Source organism: Pichia membranifaciens, assembly GCF_001661235.1.
Source record: "Pichia membranifaciens NRRL Y-2026 unplaced genomic scaffold PICMEscaffold_2, whole genome shotgun sequence".
NCBI lineage: Eukaryota > Fungi > Ascomycota > Pichiomycetes > Pichiales > Pichiaceae > Pichia > Pichia membranifaciens.
The window spans coordinates 461719-482190 of NW_017566983.1; the positions used below are offsets into that span (position 1 = coordinate 461719).

At 44.2% G+C, this 20472-nt stretch overlaps 13 protein-coding genes across 13 annotated transcripts; 5 read left to right on the forward strand and 8 right to left on the reverse strand.

The window, feature by feature from the left end:
• Nucleotides 1-30: 30 nt before the first annotated feature.
• Nucleotides 31-1788, forward strand: PICMEDRAFT_71324 (hypothetical protein; the record flags this gene model as incomplete). Its single annotated transcript, XM_019163891.1, has 1 exon — nt 31-1788. One exon carries the CDS (start codon nt 31-33, stop codon nt 1786-1788), a length of 1758 nt encoding a protein of 585 aa, XP_019018341.1.
• Nucleotides 1789-1943: 155 nt separating this feature from the next.
• PICMEDRAFT_71325 (hypothetical protein) lies at nt 1944-2507 on the reverse strand (the record flags this gene model as incomplete). Its single annotated transcript, XM_019163892.1, has 1 exon — nt 1944-2507. One exon carries the CDS (start codon nt 2505-2507, stop codon nt 1944-1946), a length of 564 nt encoding a protein of 187 aa, XP_019018342.1.
• Nucleotides 2508-3332: 825 nt separating this feature from the next.
• On the reverse strand, nt 3333-3728 carry PICMEDRAFT_10248 (hypothetical protein; the record flags this gene model as incomplete). The annotated part of the gene is made up of 1 exon (XM_019159651.1): nt 3333-3728. The coding sequence occupies one exon, from the start codon at nt 3726-3728 to the stop codon at nt 3333-3335; it is 396 nt and encodes a 131-aa protein (XP_019018343.1).
• Nucleotides 3729-4582: 854 nt separating this feature from the next.
• On the reverse strand, nt 4583-5692 carry PICMEDRAFT_31237 (hypothetical protein; the record flags this gene model as incomplete). The annotated part of the gene is made up of 1 exon (XM_019162684.1): nt 4583-5692. A coding segment is annotated over one exon (1110 nt), but the record flags the coding sequence as incomplete, so codon positions are not given.
• Nucleotides 5693-5939: 247 nt separating this feature from the next.
• Nucleotides 5940-6401, reverse strand: PICMEDRAFT_25890 (hypothetical protein; the record flags this gene model as incomplete). Its single annotated transcript, XM_019162418.1, has 3 exons — nt 5940-6010; nt 6074-6260; nt 6315-6401. Coding segments are annotated over 3 exons (345 nt in total), but the record flags the coding sequence as incomplete, so codon positions are not given.
• Nucleotides 6402-7602: 1201 nt separating this feature from the next.
• Nucleotides 7603-9537, reverse strand: PICMEDRAFT_71329 (hypothetical protein; the record flags this gene model as incomplete). Its single annotated transcript, XM_019163893.1, has 1 exon — nt 7603-9537. One exon carries the CDS (start codon nt 9535-9537, stop codon nt 7603-7605), a length of 1935 nt encoding a protein of 644 aa, XP_019018346.1.
• Nucleotides 9538-9827: 290 nt separating this feature from the next.
• On the forward strand, nt 9828-11107 carry PICMEDRAFT_40418 (hypothetical protein; the record flags this gene model as incomplete). Its single annotated transcript, XM_019163109.1, has 1 exon — nt 9828-11107. A coding segment is annotated over exon 1 (1209 nt), but the record flags the coding sequence as incomplete, so codon positions are not given.
• On the forward strand, nt 11095-12176 carry PICMEDRAFT_15217 (hypothetical protein). The gene has a single exon (XM_019160719.1). It carries the CDS (start codon nt 11102-11104, stop codon nt 12155-12157), a length of 1056 nt encoding a protein of 351 aa, XP_019018348.1. The 5' UTR covers nt 11095-11101; the 3' UTR covers nt 12158-12176.
• On the reverse strand, nt 12172-13721 carry PICMEDRAFT_15218 (hypothetical protein). The gene is made up of 2 exons (XM_019160720.1): nt 13057-13721; nt 12172-12955 (listed from the first exon to the last, which is right to left on the reverse strand). The coding sequence occupies exons 1-2, from the start codon at nt 13686-13688 to the stop codon at nt 12292-12294; spliced, it is 1296 nt and encodes a 431-aa protein (XP_019018349.1). The 5' UTR covers nt 13689-13721; the 3' UTR covers nt 12172-12291.
• Nucleotides 13722-13958: 237 nt separating this feature from the next.
• PICMEDRAFT_71333 (hypothetical protein) lies at nt 13959-15563 on the forward strand (the record flags this gene model as incomplete). The annotated part of the gene is made up of 1 exon (XM_019163894.1): nt 13959-15563. The coding sequence occupies one exon, from the start codon at nt 13959-13961 to the stop codon at nt 15561-15563; it is 1605 nt and encodes a 534-aa protein (XP_019018350.1).
• A 98-nt stretch (nt 15564-15661) lies between these two features.
• Nucleotides 15662-16142, reverse strand: PICMEDRAFT_109147 (hypothetical protein). Its single transcript, XM_019159727.1, has one exon. It carries the CDS (start codon nt 16011-16013, stop codon nt 15759-15761), a length of 255 nt encoding a protein of 84 aa, XP_019018351.1. The 5' UTR covers nt 16014-16142; the 3' UTR covers nt 15662-15758.
• Nucleotides 16143-16270: 128 nt separating this feature from the next.
• On the reverse strand, nt 16271-16714 carry PICMEDRAFT_71334 (hypothetical protein; the record flags this gene model as incomplete). Its single annotated transcript, XM_019163895.1, has 1 exon — nt 16271-16714. The coding sequence occupies one exon, from the start codon at nt 16712-16714 to the stop codon at nt 16271-16273; it is 444 nt and encodes a 147-aa protein (XP_019018352.1).
• A 523-nt stretch (nt 16715-17237) lies between these two features.
• Nucleotides 17238-20361, forward strand: PICMEDRAFT_15221 (hypothetical protein). Its single transcript, XM_019160721.1, has one exon. It carries the CDS (start codon nt 17526-17528, stop codon nt 20037-20039), a length of 2514 nt encoding a protein of 837 aa, XP_019018353.1. The 5' UTR covers nt 17238-17525; the 3' UTR covers nt 20040-20361.
• The last annotated feature ends 111 nt before the right edge of the window (nt 20362-20472 follow it).

The window sequence follows — 20472 nt, forward strand, 5'->3', positions numbered from 1 at the left end:
AGAATAGATAAGCCAAGATCACGCACAGCGATGTTCAAGCAAACGGTGGTGATGCTCAAGGAGGCCTCTAGGCTTTCCTACAAAAACATGCTCAAAGATCCTTCGGTGAAATATTCCCGAGCACAAGGTGTCATCTTGAAAGACAGAACATGGCCGGACAAATTGATTGAAAAGGCCCCAAGATGGCTCTCAACAGATCTCAGAGATGGTAACCAGTCGTTACCAGACCCTATGTCTGTCGAACAAAAGAAGGAGTATTTCCACAAGCTGATTGAAATTGGATTTAAGGAAATCGAAGTCTCCTTTCCATCGGCATCGCAAACTGACTTCGATTTCACGAGATACGCTGTCGAAAACTGTCCAAAGGATGTTACTTTACAATGCCTTGTACAATCGAGAGAACATTTGATTAGAAGAACCGTCGACGCGTTGAAAGGTGCTCCAACCGCAGTTGTGCATACCTATCTTGCCACTTCGGATCTTTTCAGAGATGTGGTTTTCAAAATGTCGCAAAAGGAGGCTATCGAGAAAGCAGTGGAAACTGCCAAGCTCGTCAGATCTTTGACCAAGGACGATCCTAAACTACAAGAGACCAAATGGATCTATCAATTTTCTCCAGAATGTTTCTCCGATACTCCACCAGAATTTGCCCTTGAGATCTGTGAAGCTGTTAAAGCTGCATGGGAACCGACCGTAGACAATCCTATCATTTTCAACTTACCTGCGACTGTGGAAGTTGCAACTCCAAACGTCTATGCTGACCAAGTTGAGTACTTCTGCAGAAACATCTCTGAAAGGGAGAAAGTTATTGTTTCCCTCCACTGCCACAACGATAGAGGTTGTGGTGTAGCAGCTATTGAGCTTGGTTTGATGGCTGGTGGTGACAGAGTGGAAGGATGTTTATTTGGTAATGGTGAAAGAACAGGTAATGTCGATTTGGTTACCCTTGCCTTGAACCTATACACTGACGGTGTTTCTCCCGAGTTAGATTTCTCGGATATCCAGAGCGTTATCGATGTTGTTGAGAAGGGTAACAAGATTCCAATTCACGAAAGAGCACCATATGGTGGCTCTTTAGTTGTGTGTGCCTTCTCTGGCTCCCATCAAGACGCAATCAAAAAAGGTTTCATTGCACACGAAAAGAGACAAGCAGAAGGTGATACAAGATGGTTAATGCCTTACCTTCCATTAGATCCAAAAGACATCGGCAGAAGTTACGAAGCTGTTATCAGAGTGAATTCCCAATCTGGTAAAGGTGGTGCTGCATGGATAGTGCAAAGATATCTTGGCTTGGATCTCCCAAGACAATTACAGATTTTATTCTCCAAGGTTGTTCAAGACAACGCTGATTCTTTAGGCCGTGAATTGAAGGCTGAAGAAATCGTCGCATTGTTGACTGAAACCTATAACATCGACTCGTGCGCATCAAATGCATTGCAAATAACTGATTACAAATACGACAAGAAATCAGACGAGATCACTAACATTTTCGCAATCATTGAATTGAACGGTGAACAACACAATATTTCTGGTACTGGTAACGGTCCAATTTCCTCCTTGCTGAATGCTCTCGGCAAATTCTTTAAGTGCGAGTTTGAAGTGGAAGAGTACTCAGAGCACTCTGTTGGTGCAGGTTCCAAAACCAAGGCCGCATCTTACATTAAGATTGACTGCAACGAAAAATCACAATGGGGTATTGGTACCCATGAGTCCATCACTAAATCGACTGTGAACTCTGTTCTTTCCGTTGTCAACAATTTGTTGAAAGATGCAGTTATCAAAAAATAAAACCCATCGGCATATATCTATCCTTAAAGAGGCTCAGTGAACACTTTAAGTTTTTCCTATTTTCATTACTTTATTATTCTATTTAAGTCTTTTTTGTTAAATACACAATCTGTGTTATTTTTCTTGTAAAAAACTGTTTTCGGCAATCAAAGGCCTCAAAAAGGAAAACTGACACCTGTTAGGCATTGTTCAGGTATATCATGTGTTTCCAATTCTCCAACGTCGAGGTAGCCCACCTGCCAGTAATGAGGATTTTCAGTATAGAACTTGAGCCAACTTTCCACTCTTTGTGTAACCCAGTCCTCTTCAAATCCCATATTTCTCAAATCCCAAGTACATTGACTTGTCTCATTAAAACAACCATTGACAAACATTCGAGTACAATCCTGGCCAACAAATGTAGAATATCTCGCTGAGACGCTTTGCGGATCATACATCTCAGGGTTACTGCTAACATCGAACACCTTCCTGTCAATCGATAATAGCAACTGTCCTGTTTGCTGAGTTGTCTCCAGAAGTGTCTTTGGCGTAAATTTTGTTTGAGGTGACCCTTTTAAAACATGGCGAATATAGTTTGTGTTCACATATCTGCCTTCGTATCCCCACATCGTGGAGGAGGTGAACGTATATGATAGGAGCGCATTGAACAAAATCAGCCCCGACAGTATACGCAACACATCAAGCAAGGTGAACTGATTTCTTGCCAACCCATCTCCCATTTGAAATCTCCGCCGTTTGTGCTCCGAAAAATCAACTCTATGCTCTTGCTTCACACTTCTTATTGATCTGAGAGAAGCCCTCAAAGAAGTCGGGGACCTTTTTCTTCAACTTTTTTTTGTACGCTCAGCCTTTTTGGTATAAAAAGAAACTGACCCGCTCTTTTTCTTTCCGACAAACACACCTAATAATGAGCGCTGTTCTTTTGAACTTGCTTCATTTCTTGTACCAAAACCATCCTATAGACAGTACGCTGAACCTGTCTCTATTGTTTTGCAGTAGAGAGATGGTGTACATGCTGTGATTGTTCTGGTCGGTTTTGCTGATTTCTGTCTGTCGTTACTTCCGATGGGCTTTGTTCTAGTTGTTTGATACTGGGATTTGACGATCGTGGATAGTTTTTATCCACATATGTTTGTCTTATTTTGGTTCAGGTGGCGTATTCTTTCGGGAAGTGGACTTAGTTCAAACGTTGTCGTGGCGACAGTTTGAAGCATTTCTGGCTGGCTTTTGCAGTCTCTGTCTCCATTTGCTGCTTTCTGCAGCCGTAGGTTTAGAACGTGATAATGGATGGAGAGATGAACGAATTATGTTAATAAGAACCCGTCTGGATCTTTCCAAGAACTGAAAGAGGGGTGTCAGATAACATACACATTTTCTTTTAATATTAAACTCTTACTTTCTGTCCTTTTTCTATCCTTCTTTTACCTTTCCTTGGAAGTGCAAAACCTCATGTAGTGTGACCTTCAGTTTGATTATGCTATACTGGATAATATACAAGTAGATAATGTAATTAGGGAAATTTAGAAAAGCAGAGGAAAGAAAGATTAACGCTCTTTTAACAACTTATTTCTTTTTTCTCTTCTCTTGAGTCTTTCGACTCTCTTTGCGTGCATCACAGTGGCAAGTCTTTCATATCTTTCTTGCTCAGCCTTTTTCTCACGCTTCTCCTTTATCCTGTCGATATGGGCTTTCTTGGCGGCTTCCTTTTCGTCCTGAAGTTCCTTTAACCTTGCTCTTGCATCCTGATCCCTCAATCTTTGCTCTTGTTTCTGTTTCCAAGAAGAGCCAGTTCCCAATGACTTGATCCTGAAAGCTTTCTTTTCAACCTTCCAGTTTTTACCACCAACTCTCTTTCCCTTTCCTGGGTCTATTGGAATGACCTCTCTTAAGGTCTCTTTTGAGAGTGCAGGACCTGCTTGGGCTTGAGTTGTAGAATCCATATTTCTCTACTCTTACCTACTTGATCACCAGAGATTTTATAGTCGTTATTGTCAAGAACAGATGAAGCTGTATGTAACAGTGAAGGGAAAAAAATTCTGACGGTAAAGGAAAAGAGAGAAAAAAAAAGTGAGGCGAAATTTCACGAACAATGTTCGATTACGTAAACACCCGAAATTCAGAGTAAGTGATCTGATTATTATTTGGAAGCCCATTTGAAGAAGCTACAGCTGTAATCGTGCTGATTTTTCATATCAATATTGCCACTCTCCCCTTCACCGTGGCTCCAAGTGTCGCTTTCAGAAGGTCTCGAACAACACCAAAATTTGCGGCCAGCATTTGGTCCTCTCTTAGTCACTCGTAAAACGCAGGGTTCTTGGTGCTGGCACTGAGGAACTACGTTGAATGCTTTCATCTCCAGAATCTTTTTGAATGTGTTTGCTGTGATTTTAGACTTTGAAGTTGTTGTTTTCGGTAGTTGCTCAGAATCTAAAGGGATCGAATAGCTCTCTTCTTTTGTAAGGTCTGTCGTGGTATCGCCTTCGTCTTCACTATCAGCAACAAACAAGGAACTTGCTGACAGCGGACAATCAAGATACTCACTGCCTTTTTTAGCAACCAAAGCAGTGAGAGTGCTTTGCCCCTTTTGTTTCTTGCGACTGGTGTACAATGGCACAGTCAACGAATGCTTGCTACTTTCCGGAAGATTGCACGCCAGGACCTCTACCTTCTTCTCCGGTTGGCCAGTATCTAGTTGCAACTTCGGTTGGGATTTGAACTTGAAAAACGAGTCGATGCTTTTCGTGACACCAAGGCCATAATATACTACCGCCTCGAGATGTTTGTAGTTCGCCTTAATCTGCGTGTTGGATGGGGGCAATTTGCCAATGTTCAAATCACAAAAAATGGGACAGTGGTCCGATCCATATAAAAAAGACCAGATGTCGCAAGCTTCGACAATGTCCTTGACATCTTTTGTAGCAAGGAACAAGTCGATCCTTGAGCCAATGTTCAGCGGTCGCGTATTTTTGAGTGTGTTCCAACAGGTGTACATTTTGAGTCGGTTTAGGTTCTGCAACCTGCCCAAATCATACAAGATCTTCTTCGTGTTTTTGATTTTGTCGAACTCATTGTAGTCATAGAGGTAGTCGTTCAAAATCATTCGTGGAAGCGTTTCTGACCTGAACTGCAGAGTCATCTTTTTGTTCTCCTTCTCGAACGATCCGGCCGGGTCTTTCTGCCTGAAGAGAGTTTTATCCCGGAAACCAGTGTTCATGACGTCGTCCCGGTCTATCAAACTCGGCGCCACGTTGACGTCTCCCATGATGACTACGCGCTTACCCATCTTTTGCAGGTTTTCTGCACGCTTGAAGAGGACGTCCAAGAAAAGACACCGTCGGACCTCGCCCTCTTCTTCTCCCATGGAGTTTGCAGGGCAGTAGACGGAGAAAATAACGATGTTGTTATTCAACTCGACGATGACACACCTCCCATCCGAGTCCAGTTGGTATCCCTCCTTCCAGTCGGCGATGTTGTCTGTGTATCCGCCGATCGCTAAGCCGGAGGGTCCATCGCGTTCCCAGATTTTCCTGTAGTTCAGCGTCGAGTCTGTGGAGACCTCCAAAAAGCCGGTGATCCCCTCTTCTGCCCTGAGGACCTGGAGATCCTGCCTGGAGTTCTTCACAAACACCCCAACGCCGCTGTACCCTCTCTTCGTTTTCGGGAGGGTGATGAAGTAGTGGAAGCCCTTGCCGCTGACTAGAGAGCGCGTGATGTCCTGGCGCTGCAGCTTGAGCTCCTGGAACGTGACGACGTCGGCGTTGAGGTAGTTGAAGATGTCGGACAACGCCGGCAGCTCGTTCCACGGATGGTAGTGGTTCAATGTCCTGTACCCGTTGATGTTGAAGGAAACCAATCTGATGCAGTCGTTGGACGGCAGCGGCGGGATCGCTCCATCGACACGCATCGGCTCTCGGAACGCTGGGGGGCTGCTGCGGCTGCGGAGCTCGTTGGAAAGCGCAAGAGCACAGACAGCTGCCAATGGCGGGAAGCTTTGGACATACGTGAAGGGCCGGCATGGAAAGAAAACGGTGGGCCCGAGGGGAAAAAGGTGTGCGGGGTTACGTAAGCGCGGAGATACGCATGGCTTGAGCACTGTATACATCATGGCTAGTATCTAGAGGTACCGACGGGTGTGCTGGAAGGGCCGTTCACATGATGGGTAGCGGCCTGTGCTTGAAGATGATCTTGGTGCCGACCACGTCGATCATCTCGCAGACCTGGCCTGCGGCGGCGCTAGACACGTCGTCCGACCTCGTTGCCGACTCCGCCGCCGTCCTCTCCGGACCCGCGTGCACGACCTTCAGCACGCCGAGCGGCGGGTCGATCTTCTCGACCGTCCCGATCAGCCGCTGCGTCGTGCTGATGAACAGCGTCGCCCGCTGCAGCTCCTCGTCCAGCTCGAGTCGCCCGAACTTCACCACCTCCACGTCTTCCGCGTCCCCGCTCCCGCCGCCCTCCCGGCTCTCCGGGCTCTCCCGGTACAGCGCCGGCAGCGGCACACGTGTGAAGAGCCCCTGCTCGCCCACACTGAGTCCCGCCGGCGTCTCTTTGGGGATGCTGAGCTCGCCCTGGATTTCCACGAGGGCCAGCCCCAGCGGAGTTGCCACCACTGTCGAGAAGTCCCCACACCCGTTCTCCTTGTCCGCCCGCCCCTGCCGTCCTACCACCGACTCGAAAGACACGTTCACTGCAGGCATCCTTGCCCCGTCAGCCCGTCCCGTCCCTTCTTGTCCTGCCTACTCCCTTGCTCACATCCCCGTCCTCCCGGTTCCCCTTTTCTTCATCCTGCCAGCTCGGCCCTCCTCGCGTCGCCCCGTCTCGCCCCGCCCTGCGCGCCTGCGCCACACCTGCCCCGGCGGTACGAACCGCCCCCAGAAAATCGAACGATTCCCCGGTGACACATCAGGGCACTTTTCGCACCCTGCTCGTGCCCGTCGGGCCATTCCACGAGCGGAAAGCGCAGAGATACGCCGCCGCAGAGGTAAATAGAGCTGCGGCGCTGGTTCAACATACGAGACGCATAGCAATATATATATAGATAGCGGTCGTCTCCCTCGTTTGCGGTCTTGTGGGGTCTGAGTGGGCCAGGAGGCCCTGGCTTTGCTTTGGTTGCATCTGTTGCCACGTTTGCAGATACAGAAAGCACCACCCAGGACAACACCCGCATCGGCACACGTTACCATGTACGCTACCAGACTCCAAGCCTCCAAGAGAGTGGCACTCGCCTACCTCTCTGTCGCCATGATCATCCCGTTCCTGCTGCCCATCAGACAGACCATCACGCAGAAGAACGACGTTCCGATGTACGGCTACTTTGGCGTCGGAAACGCCTTCAGAATATAGCTGGCTGTACTCTGTGTGTCCCCCCCCCCTCGTCGCCTATTCTACAACGCCAGCAGCACCACAGCGCCCGGCACGTGACACAGTACCGCCCTGCCATTGATGTAGACACTCTCTGCTCAACAGTGCTGCTGGCTCGGTCATTTTTCCACATGTTTGTTCCATTTCTTCGTTTGACCCTGGGTTCTTTTTTTCTTGTGCATTTTCTTCTCAATAATACAGTTCATGGCCCTATGGGTGGGTCGCAGACGGCGGTTTGGAAAACCGCCGCCCCTGCCTTGTTTGTCTTTCTATCTTCATTTTCGACTCCATTTCTACTATTCTTAGCAACAAAACATCCGGTCTTCATTTCTCAGCTTGTCTTCCGCCTTCTATATATGTATATCCCTCTGCAAAGGTCTCGTTTCAACGTACACTTTTAATCCAACACTCCCACTATACTCTACCTATACTATAATACACAGCGGCGGCATGCTACTCGTGGTACCGCAAGTGCAGCGCGTTCTTGAAATGCACGTGCTTGATCCCGGGCGGCTTGCTCACCGCAAACGCATCGATCGCCTCGTTCACACTCCACCCAAGCTTCTCAATCAAGTAGCAGCAAATCAAAAACCCGGTCCGGTTCTGCCCGTAGTGGCAGTGCACAACGACAAACTGCCCCTCGTTGTCCCGCTCCCGTGGCAACTCGCCCACCGTCTCGAGAAACCTCACAATCGTGACATCGTCCGGCGTCACCTTGGACTCCGTCTTGTATTTCACGTACTTGATACGTCCGAACTCCGCGGGGTCGTACGACGGCGTGTCCGACCCGATGTCAATGACTGCATATATCTCAGGGTGCATCTTCTCAAAGTTCTTCGGGTTGTGCACCTCGTCCGTCTGCCTCAACGTCTTCATCCCAAGCAAAAAGCTCTTCGGCTTGTCCTTCGAGGTCCCGTTCACTATAGGCTTTGACAGCGTGATCACCTTGTTCCACTTGGCCTGGTTTTTCAACCCCCACTTATCCCCGGAAATCATCGCCTTCACCTGTAGCACCCAGGTGCAGCTGATATTGAGGTCTAATTCCTCAACAAATTTGTACGTCACTCCGGCTAGAAGATTAGGCTTGTCCAAAAATAGAGAATGATTTGAATTCGGTATGGTTTCAAACTTGATTTTGAACCCCTCCACTCCACTCAAAATCTCGAAAATCTCCTCCGAATCCCCTATCTTCGTAACTTTATCATAGTCTCCACAACAGAGAAACATGGCTTTCGTGTTCAGCTTTTTTGCTGCACAGATCAACTCCGACTGTTGTACACAGCTGAACCCAATAAGATACTTCAAGAAGATCACAGAGTCTGTGTCCAAGTTCCACCTGAATTGCGTTAACCTCTTCAAAATATCTCCCTCCTCAGGATATATGTAACTCTCCACACTTTTCGAATACAGACCGCCGTATCGGTCAAAGAATCGAAAGTAATCGAAAAGTCGGGGGAAATAGCTGCAGGACCTCAGAAACAGTCTGCGTTTCCACGGTATTCGGTTCATAACCTGCGGATCCATTCCACTTTCATTGGGGTTGATTCTAGGTGGAGACATCATTATTAGCGAATCGACTTTACCGTCAGGAAGCTTATTGATCAATTTCAAAGACAAATGTGTCCCCATCGAGTGAGCCACAAAAAGATAGCGCCTGTCTGGGAACTTTTTTAACAGAATCTGTCTGATCATTTCCACAAGATTGACTGTCTGAAAATCTTCATCCTTCATCTGGTTCAACGAAGACTCCAACTTGTCTAGCTCTTCGTCTTTGAAGGTGGAAAGCCTTGAGAAATACACTCCCTTTATCTCATCGTTTCGGCTTGGCCTCTTGGAGTTTCCAAACCCAGGTAAATCAATCCCAAAAATGTCCGCACAGTTCCGGAACTCCTGGAGTATGGGTTCGAACTGGGATAATTGTCCTCCCAATCCATGGATAAACACGAGCAACGGCAACGTATCAATCTTTGCAAGCTGCGCCTGCGCCTTCTTCAAACCAGGTAAGTCTGTGCTTTCCAGCTCTTTCATCGACCTTTTGTGGAACTCACGAAGTGGATGGTCGCTATATATGGTGGCCAGGGTGATCTCAGTCATATGGTCATTACCCTCAAGCGGGAACGTCTCGATCTGCGAGTACTTCTGTATAATTGAGCAATCGCTGGGCTTTAACCGCAAAACCTGTTTCTCAAAGTCGGTATATAGGTCATTGTTGTAGTACTTCCACAGACTCTGCCTTAAGCTCAACCGGCTCTTGTTGTCTTTTTCTTGCAGCTCCTTCAAATTAGGTATCGTCAATATGCGGTAGGCATTCTGGGGGGAACTCGTGGACGGGGTTTCCGACCTAGCCCTGGAATTCTCCATGGCACTACTACTGGTGACGTTATCCATGCTCCAATGTCCTCCCTCCGATCCACTCAAGGCTTCAAAGGCTTCATAGGCTTTATTGAAGGTCCGTCTTTTCCATCTCTAGCGCACGTTTCCTCCACGCTGGGCTGAAAATAGCTTAATTTGACCGCACCCATCATCTTATTACTCACGGCGCTGCTCCTTCTTTCAGAGCGGCTTATCTATTTCCTAAACGGGCAGCCCTATTGAGGCTCAACGAAAACGGGGAGCTCTGAGAGAAGAAAAGGGGGTCTTTTTTGGACAGAAATCGACATCTCGTGCTGTCTGTGTACCTTTCCCCACATCTGAGAAGAAAGAAAAGAGGAGACAGGGAAACCGGACAGTTGAGACTGGCACAAAGATCATGGCATCAATAGAAATCCAACAGTACGGCACAGATCTGGTGCAGATCCCTGTCAAGTCGTTGAGCTCACGGTATCACCAGATCTCCAACCTTGGCTCTGGCAGTTTTGGGATGGTTGCATTGTACAAGGTCAAAAATGGAATTCTGGATAGTTTGGTGGAAGAGATGATGAACTTCCCAGGAACTCTTTTGAGTCCCTCATCAATCAATTATAAGTATTCTAACGACCTTGTTGCGATCAAGACAATGAACAAGAAGTTGAAAAAGCTCACCGACTACTCAAAGGTTAAGGAGATTCAGTTCATATTCTCTGTAGATACTCATTTTAATCTTGTGCAAATAATCGACGTTTTTATTGACAGAACGTACTTGAAGTTGAACATTGTGATGGAAAATATGGATCAAAACTTGTACCAGTTGATGAAAATGAGAAAGGGAAATGTATTCTCACCAAGAACATTGAAAAGCATTCTTTCCCAGTTACTAAGTGCCATTTTACACATTCACAAACACCTCTTTTTTCACAGGGATGTTAAGCCAGAAAATATCTTGGTGATGCAAAATTTGAATTTCTTTGGTTCGAGGCAAAACATCCCTTCAAATCAGCGTAATAATTCTTACATTATCAAACTAGCAGACTATGGTCTTGCCAGACATTCAAGAAATGACAAACCTTTTACTGCTTATGTTTCAACTAGATGGTATAGGTCTCCAGAAATTTTACTAAGACAAGGATATTACTCTTTCCCTGTTGACATCTGGGCCTTCGGGTGTGTCGCTGTCGAATGTGCAACCTTTTGTCCACTTTTCCCAGGAGCAAACGAGTTAGATCAATGCTGTAAAATCATGGAGTTTTTGGGTAACCCAAATAAATCCTTCCAGCTATCTGCTCTTCAGAATAGCAACTACAGCTATAATAGTTACAAGACTAACGGTAATAATAACAGTTACAATTATGGACCAATGGTGCCTTTTGGTGGATTCTGGGATGATGCGAAAGATTTAGCGTTGAAGCTAGGTTTAGTATTTCCAAAAAATTTTGGTTACAGATTAGAAAATGTTATAATACGGAAAGATTTTAGCTTACATGAAAAGAAAGATTTTTTCCAAATGGTCAAGTCATGTTTGACGTGGGATCCAAATAAGAGAGCAACTGCGTTCAGTTTGCTACACTCACCTTATTTTGAAGATACAATGTCTGTCATGGAGAATCAAAAAGAAAATGAAATCACAATTGATCCAATAATTGTAAACACTAATAATAATGTTACGGGCACTAGTGCTATTAATATCAACAAGAGTGCAAGCAAAAATGATTTTAGCATGAAAAGATCAATGGTATTTGCAGGTATACCAACAACAAATATTGCTACTAATAATAATAGAAATAATACACTAGTATCCGGCCAATATATTTTTAGAAAGAAAGCTGCACCAAATGTGAACCAAATTGATTCCAAAAGTGAGACTTCATCAATAAATCAGAATATCAATCTATCACACCCAGGCTTAGGTATGAAAAATAAGTTTGATATGATAAGCACTACAAACCTGCTAAAAACTTTCAATAATCAGCATCCACAGGAAAATTATAGTAAAAATGATCATATGGCTGCCATTGAACCTGACAACAGTATGATGCAGCTTGCTTCTGACCCTATTGAAGACTATGTGACTATTTTTCCTCACGATGCCAACATTTCAGAGCTGAGAAATAATAACAGCAACTCTTACGATTTGATTTCGAGCAGATTAGAAAAGCTGGATAACCTATATGATGAAAACAACAACGCCAGAAAGGATGATGACTTTAAGGAGTTAGATTTAGCACATATCGATCGAATTCTTAATGAAGACGATAGTGAAAATGAACGTATGGCCAATAGGCATGGAAAACCACTAAATGATAAGAAGTACAATGTTGATGAAAATAACGGTTTTGGTGGCTCATGCGATGGGGTAGATAACGGAGATATTGAAACTGTGGGAGAAAGAGATGGTGGAGAAGTTGTTGATGACGATGAAGAAGATGACGATGAAGATGAAACGGAGAATGAGCTTCTTTCACTTGAACTTGGGAAAGTCTCCCTGTATTTGCAGGATCCAAATACACACATGAAACCTGCAGATTCCGAGATATCAATCAATAACTCTACGAATCAAGGGAACTATGACCTGATTGACGAGATTAATTATGCATTAGATGATGAGTATCAGATAAAGCATATTAACCTTTATTCATGGGATGGTCATAGTTAAACTCCCAAGGTCAACCCGCTTTACTTTGCTTAAATTATTTAATTAATCATTATAAAACTCTATAAATATGAATTATGGAATGAAGGTTCGAAATTTATAGTAATTTTGAACGGAACAGAAAAGATGTCTGTCTTCTACAATCTCACGTAGTCCATGTTTTGGGCTAGCTCTTGTCCTACAGGTCCAACAATGAACTCTACATTTTCATCGGAATCATCGCTGCTATCTGTCTCATTGCTTTTCACATCGTAATCTTTGTCGTCATCATACAGTACCTGAATGACACGATCGTTATCTTTGTTCCTCACTTCACTTACGGTATTACTTTTACCATTATGAACCTGTGAGATGGCTGCGCTCTCGATGATGTTTGAATTATGCAAACAAGCACAAAGGCGACCACGAAGGCAACGACCGTATTCTTTCACGTCTGGACACTCAAAGCTATGTGTGAATTTACATTTGAGTCCTTGCTCACAGTATCCCAAACATGCAAATTCTCGACAAATTGGAGCTGATTTAACTTCTCTTTTATGTGTAAAAACGCAATTCTCGTTGTGGCAATTGTTTTCCTGAAAGAACTTACAACTTGGAGAGTTGAACTGTGTGGGAGTGTGTGAGAAATGGCAAATTTTGTTAAGGCACTTGTGTTTTGAATTTTGCATACTTGGACAAAGCGCTACCCTCCCTGGGGTATGCTTGAAAAGACAATTCAGATTACCACAATGGCCTGTTTTGGTAAAAAAAATGCAACTCTCATTCGTAGGTAAAGTATTTGTACTTATTTGAGTGCGTACTCTTTAAAATAGTAAATGTTAGTATTTGAAAAAGTATTTTGTAACAAACATCATTGTTTAAGACAAATTTGAATGTAACAGAAATGATTTGAATATATATACTTTTTGCTCAAATTTTCTAGGTAATAATCACCTTTGGCTGATTTGATATAATTCTTACCACCTAAGGAAATATAGACAGGTAACATTGTAGCATTTTCCAATGGTTCACCTGTGAGTTCATGTGATGCAGACATTAAGCATAACTTATGATCGTTTTTTGCTAACACAAACTTGTAGCCATGAAAAAAATTCCTGTTTTTGTAATAATAGTTCTTCCTGTTGGCAAGGATTTTTCGCTGAAACTTGTTTGGCTTTCCCTGGATCGAAAGCGATTCAATACCCGAAAATTTAACAACGTTGTTATTACCATGTGTTTGCTTTGCTTTCTCGGGCATTACTGATAGCATGTTTGACTGCATACTTGTGCTCTTGAATTCTGTTTTCCGTGGTTTGGTAACTTTTGATTCTGGTTTTCTTAATAATTGTTCCTTCATCGACTTTAATTGTTTCTTTTCACTGAATTCCTGTTGATCTACCAATGATTTTAGCTGAGCCAGCTTATCAGTTTCGCTTTGTATTTTCCTACGTTTGAAATCTATCATCCTCTTCACAAGTTCTTTTTGCTGGTCAATTTGTTCTTGAAGCTTATTGATTTCTGCCTGAAGTTCTTTTTCCTCATCTACTGAGTTCATGCTTCAGAAATACCGTCTATAATTCCTTTATTCGTAACTGTTAAATCTGAAAAATGTAGAAACTGTCAAGAAAGAAAAGTTGCCATCGGATGTGGTGGCGACTACAAGTTTTAGATTACATCTGTTTAAACTTTTTTGTTTTCCCGCATTTTTAGAATCATGAATTTTCCAATGCCTAGTCTATATTAATCTCAAATCTTAAAAAAGTAGAAGTCTTGATGGTCAAAGGTTAGGTGTTCAAAGAACAACTTAGATATAACAAAATCAGCCATGTCTTCCTATAGCATGTCCCAGATCAAACGCTTTGCAGCTGATTCTATCAAGGATATCATGCCGCTGGATGAGGAATCCATCAACGAAATGGTCCAGTACTCTATTCGAAACTACAAGACCAGAGAGCAGATCAGTAATCATTTTTTGGATCTACTAGGCCCAACAGATGCCACGTTTCAGTTTGTTACCAAGTTTGGTGACATGTTGTTTGGTTCTCAACAACCCCTGACAAAGTCTGAACCCAAACCTACTATGCCCACAAAAGCATTGCCTACAAAAGCAAGCACTCCTGCTAAACCAACGCTCGGCTCAAATGGAAAGCCGGCAGCAAAAGCAAAACCGGCAGGAATACGACTGGTTAAGAACAAGATTGTGGCTAACCCTAGCTCTAAGGGCCGATTGTCAAATAATTCAAGAAATGGGGCCACTACTTCCGATATGTTTAACATGAAGCCCAGTAGTATTGAAACACAAAGAGTAAAGAGAAAAGAAATAAAGAAGAAATTAGACAGTATTCAGGATTTGGATGATGTATTGTTGGAACTAGAACTAATGGATAGCAGAGAAAACTTAGACGATATACGAGTATGCAATTGCAATGCCACAAGACACCCTTTGTTCGAAATGTATCCAAACTGTCTTAATTGTGGTAAGATAATATGCGCCAAAGAAGGTTTACAACCTTGCTCTTTTTGTGGTAAATCGCTGATGTCTGACGAGGAGAAGATGGAATTAAAGGATATATTCAATAGGGAAAAGGAGGAGTTAGAGGGGAAGAACGAGAAACCAAAGGAGACTAGCAGTACTGGTAGGGGTAAGAAGAAGAACGTTATCAAAATCACACTTAATACTCCAGGCCAGAATAATTTCAAGATCCAAGAGCAATTCTACAAGCAAATCGAAGAGAACCGGAAACAGGAACGAGAGCAAGAACAGATTACGAAAGAGGAGGAGAAGGAGATTGCTCAAAACCGTAAAGAGATGGAATACTACAAATCAGTGCACAAGAAAGATCCTGAGTTAATCAAAGCGGAAGAGCGGTTGGCCACGCTATTGAGTTTCCAGGATAACAGTGCAGAGCGTACTAAGATCATCGACAATGCTGCGGACTTCGAACTTCCAACCGCCAGAGGGAACTTGTGGGCTTCCTCGATGGAGAGAGCCCTCCAGCTGAAAAGACAACAGAAGAGACACAAGCAGATGGAGGATGATGAACTACACCGCAGTGGAAGAGGAAATACCGTTGTCGACATGACTGTTCGAAACGGCAAGGTCGTCTTCAACGACCGAACCCGTGAAAGTGGCGTGTTTGAAAACGTTTCCGACGACGAAGAGATACAGGAACTGCAGCAGCAGGTTAACAAGGAGAAAATGAAGCAGTTTAAGGAAGAGGCACAAAACGTATACGACTATGACAGCTTTAACGACAAGCTTTTCAAGCCTGTGTACAGTGGGAAGCCCTTAGCATCTAGAGGAAATAGTGCTGGCGATGGCAATGCCACTAAGGACATTATTTCCGAGCTTCCACCGCTAGGCAGCGTCGTTCAGCTCGGCGAGGTCGAGCAGCAGGAGGACCGTCTTTTCAGCATGATCGGAGTGTGAGCGGTCCCAGAGCGAGAAACCCGCATTCGAGGGCTCTAGGGAGCAATAAGAGAGAGAGGAGAGAAAAAGAGAAAAAAGGAGCGCAAAAGCGGAAAACTATAAAAGGACTGCGTTGCCCACCATCCAGTTTTTTCCAGCCTTACCCAATCGCAGACACCCATCTTGATCTTCTTCCGGAATCCACATCAGTAGAGGTTATACTACGTATAATTTCTGGAGGGTATTCGTACCCTCCACAATAGAACCATTTGATCGTCGATCATTCAGCCGTTGTTGCTGTCTTAGGGCATACCGATTGACGTCGAAGTCAGCTAAATGTTTGTCGACTAGATTAACACCCTGGCCACGGCTCTCATTTCGTTTCAGGTTCTTAGATTGATTGGATTGCGTTAGTATAGATATAGATGTTTGGTCGTGGGTGAGTTCGTTTCCGAGCCTATCCTCCTGCATTCATCCGACTAATTGTATTCCGACAAGTGTAATGAATATAGCTCCCCCGATAGCTGAGTAGTGTAACTAGTAAAACAATCGTTCAAGATGCGTAAGCTTCGGTTGCATTGCTGAGGAAGCGTACGGAACTAGTTGTTAGATAAACGTCAGAGAGGCTGCGGTGAACGGTGGTGTGAGACAGTCACCACCCCGGCATAACACACGCAGTCGGAGATATATTCTATATATACAGATGATTAGGCCTATTTAGCTGAGGTCTACGTTGATTTGTCATGGCTATTGCTGTTGCTTTCGCCGGCGGCAGCTCCTTGTCCCGTGCTTTCCTTCTTGCTCTTGGCTTTCTGGAACTCCTCGAGATACTGCATCTCGTTCTTGATCCGCTCCATCGACCTATACACCTTGGACTGGAGGTAGAAAGACCCCCCCTTCTCCTTCGCGTTGATGTCAAACAAGTAGTCGTATTTCTTCTGCGCCTTGTCCAACGTTAACCCGCTGAGGTCGACATCCAGAATCTTACAAGCTTCGTCGAGAGCTATGTCGCCATCCCTAGATGCCGCACTAGCTTTCGCTGGGCCCTTCCCATCTGCAGACGCCTGTTTCACTGTCGTAGCAGCAGCAGCTTCCTTGTATGCTTCGGTGAACGCTCTACCGAAGACTCTTGCTCCGGTGAAAATCACCTGTACCAATAGTCTGTGAGCCATGTTTGCTTAATCTATGAAAAACCCTCCTGCTGTTGTACCCTTGTTGTTGCCCCAAGTGTGTCCCTCTTAGCAGCAGCCTAGTCTAAGCAGTCAGTATGCCTCGCGGATTGGTGTCTTACTCGTAAAACTTACAAATTCCCGAACTGACGTCTAATCAGAGGCGGGGCATAGGGTAACCTGGAGGAAATCCGACAGATCCATCCAGGAGATTAAATTCTATACCGATGAGTATAGAAATCCATGGAAAGAAAAAAAGGGCCAAAAGTCGCCGCGTCGATTTCTTGGTTCTCAAAAACAAGTATGCACCCGTACACCACTTTAGTACTGCCTAGTGGACGGATAAAAAAGTAAAGTTATCTGCTGACGTAATTATTTTGGTCGATCGTCCCTTCTCTGTCTTTTTTTCAGATAAAATTTCGTATAGGTCGTTTACATCGTATACAGCCGGAGCAGTTGCTTTTCGTCTCGTACATGAATTGTACAGAGTTTCAGAAAACAGATCTTTTCATCTTCACCAGCCACATCGTCCTCAAATCACCACCTTCCCACTCCTCTTCAGGCCAGTCGGTACTCATCTGTGCAAAGCGTCACTGACAACTAGAAACACAGCACTACTATAACCGAGAGGTGCCAAAGGAAAGGGGTCTACTTTTTTCATTTCTGCTTTATCTCATTGTACCATAGTTTTCAGTTTTATTCTACCAATATTAATTCCGAGCCTGTTCAGACCTTTTCCAGTTTCAGTTCCCGTTTTGTCTTCCTATCATCCTTGACACGCATCCTATAAATCTTACACCATATCACCCCGAGTATGTCTCATTCTTCTCAGACGTCTCACACAAACCCTCCGAAAGATCTCCCTGATCAAGAAGATAAAGAGGCGGCTGGCTTGTTGATGCTGTTTTCCACACAATCCCATAGACTAAACCCTCAGCAAGCAGAAGCCGAAAAGAACGCGTCTCCCCCATCAACATCAACGTCAACATCAACACCATCAAAACCGCAGCCCTCAGCTTCAACTCAGCCCGCTTTGGCTTTTGTTCCTGAAGCTACTGCTGCCACTGCTGCCACTGCTGCCACTGCTGCCACTGCTGCCACTACTGCCACGACTGCTTCTACGCAAGCATCAGATAATAACCTTTCAAATGCGACCGTATCCTCGTTTCAAATGCACCGACGCACAACATCTATGAGCAAAGACACGCACTCGAACTCATCGAAAAGTCTGAGAATGGATCAGATGGCAAGATCCCCAGGTCCTGCTGCTGCTGCTCTTGCGAGTGGTAATGGTTCCAACAAGGCTATTGTTGCTGCTGCTGCCTTGGCAGCAGCCGCTGCTACTCCATTGCCGGTATTCCGAAAAACTGAGCAAAATAATACAGCAGATTTCAGGTTGCACGAGCCAATAGCGTTTGCTCAAAACAACAGTCGAGTAGATGAATATTCCCAAGTGGGAAAGAAAGAGAAAAGTAAGAGTGCTAGGGGAGAGCCTCGACAAAGAAATGCAACAGACTTCAGACACTCCAACTTGAACACTGTCAAAGATAACAAGACCACTGATAATTATGTTCAGACAGAAGTTAAACAAGAAGAGAGTATAGACATTGGAAGTGTGCTTCCATTGTATGCAGTGGGACCTGATGCTGGTATCATCAGTTGCATATGTGGATACGATCATGATGATGGCTTGACCATTCAATGTGACAAATGTTTCAGGTGGCAGCACCTTGTATGTATGGGATTCGAATCTATAAATGATACCCCAGATGATTTCCAATGCAATCTGTGCAACAAAAATCTACATGTGGATGCCGCAAGGGCTAGAAAGCTTCAGGAAAATTATCTGAAGGAGGAGAAGTCGAAAAGAAAAAGAAGCCCATATGCTGTGGAAAGTTCAAAGACCAACTCCAAAAACATTGGTGCTGCCCAATTCAAAAAAAGAAAAGTCGATGATAACTCCACTGAAGCTGTTGGGGTCAACAAATATAAAACGTTGTACTTTCCCATCGATTATTTCGTTTTCCGAAGCTCCTCTATAAAATCGTTATACGACCAGTTACCAGAGCTTTTGAAAAAGAACAAGCAGATCATCAGAGTCGATAAACCAAATTTCAATAAAATGGTTTTAAACCGTGCTACGGTAAATATCAAAAGCAGTCCCGAAAATTCTAAGATGAAATTCACAGGTATATCCAAGCTCGGCCTATACTCAACGAAAACCGTCAAAGAGAGCAGCTTCATATCCCTTTTCAGTGGAGAGATTGACACCAAACAGAATTACATCTCTGAAAAAATCAATAAATATTGGTTGTTAGGCTGTCCTAAACCTGGTGTATTTTTCCATCCTAGCTTACCGATTGTCATTGATGAGCGTGGATTGGGGAACCACACGAGGTTTATCAGAAAGTCGTGCAAACCTAATTGTGAGATTCGGACCATTGTGGTCAGTCGACAAGAAACAACTTTGGGGTTGTTTTCTGTCAAGGAGATCAAGGCAGATCATGAGCTTACGCTGCCTTGGGAGTGGGAAGTTGATCACCCCATTCTCAAACTTATCAACAACACAGAGACCTTTGAAAGCATGGATACCGAAATGCGAATGGTACTGATTAATTCCATTCAATGTATACTAGATTTGACTGAATGTGGATGTTATGCTTCGTCTTCCGATTGTGTCATAAGCAAGGTGAAAAAAATGTCTGCGTATCTACAACGGAGTACAAGGAAAAGTAACATGACACACATATCACCCACTCCTCATCAGAAATACATTCCTATTGACGAAAGGTATAAAGCACGTGGCGAGTACATCCTAGACCACATAACACGCAACGATACGACTCCAGACGACGAATCGATGGCCAAAGATAGTGAGAATGTTATGGCTGGTGATGGTCAAGACGCCAAAGATGGTAATTTCGAGGTCTTGAAAGATACTTCTTTGAATAACTCTGAAGGCGTGGTTTCCAGCTTCAGCTTTAAGTCAAAGCCTAAAAACACTGTTTACAATCTTCATATCCTTCCCAAACAATTTGAGCTTTTAAGAAAGTACCTTCAAAACGGGGACCCAAAAGAAAGTATTCAAGTTGAAGCTGGAGATGGAGTGTTGAAGGCCAACAAGACTGACGATGAGCAAGAGAACGCCATGCCCATTCCTGTGGAAGTTCATGCAAGAGTTTTACAAAGACTCAATAATGTTTCTGGCGAACACACATTTGAAGGGACAAAAGATAATGTCTCGGTAGTCGGTGCTGACGTTGAAGACAGGCCCAAAGTTGTGAAAAAATTCAGCTTGGCCGACTACAAGAAGAAAAAGATTGGTTAGCAGGATGGAATATATCGGTTATGCCATCCTTATACACTATGCAAATTTATTGCTGGGCATTTTGGGTCTATTCCATAAATTTAATATTTTTGTATGTAATAATGATACTTTACTAGGCATCGCTATCACTTGACGTTAGTGGATGAGCAGCAGAAGAAAGCCAAAGAAATTTTCCACTGAGAATGCCGGAGCAACAAAATGGCGATGCAGTGAAAATAACTCCGTGCAAAACTTTTGGAGTCGTTTTCTGTCAAAAAGAGAAAAATTTTATTTGTAGCATGCAGGTAGGTAAATGTAATCGAACTTTAATTTGCGATGGCTAAATTTGGCAACTCTGATTTGAAGCCGTGTCTACGAAGGAGCGAAACCACAAGATGAGCTAGAACCAGAGCCGTAAGGGCCTTACACACGATCGGCTTTTGTTTGAAATTTA

Bases quoted from the DNA above. Each gene is read 5' to 3' on its own strand.
- PICMEDRAFT_15221 (XM_019160721.1), top strand. From the start codon at position 17,526: ATGTCTCATTCTTCTCAGACGTCTCACACAAACCCTCCGAAAGATCTC.
- PICMEDRAFT_109147 (XM_019159727.1), bottom strand. From the start codon at position 16,013: ATGCAGGAGGATAGGCTCGGAAACGAACTCACCCACGACCAAACATCT.
- PICMEDRAFT_15218 (XM_019160720.1), bottom strand. From the start codon at position 13,688: ATGAACTCAGTAGATGAGGAAAAAGAACTTCAGGCAGAAATCAATAAG. The intron at 12,956-13,056 runs GTATATATATTC...ACTATTTTAAAG, and splicing joins CTAGAAAATTTGAGCAAAAA to AGTACGCACTCAAATAAGTA.
- PICMEDRAFT_15217 (XM_019160719.1), top strand. From the start codon at position 11,102: ATGGAGAATCAAAAAGAAAATGAAATCACAATTGATCCAATAATTGTA.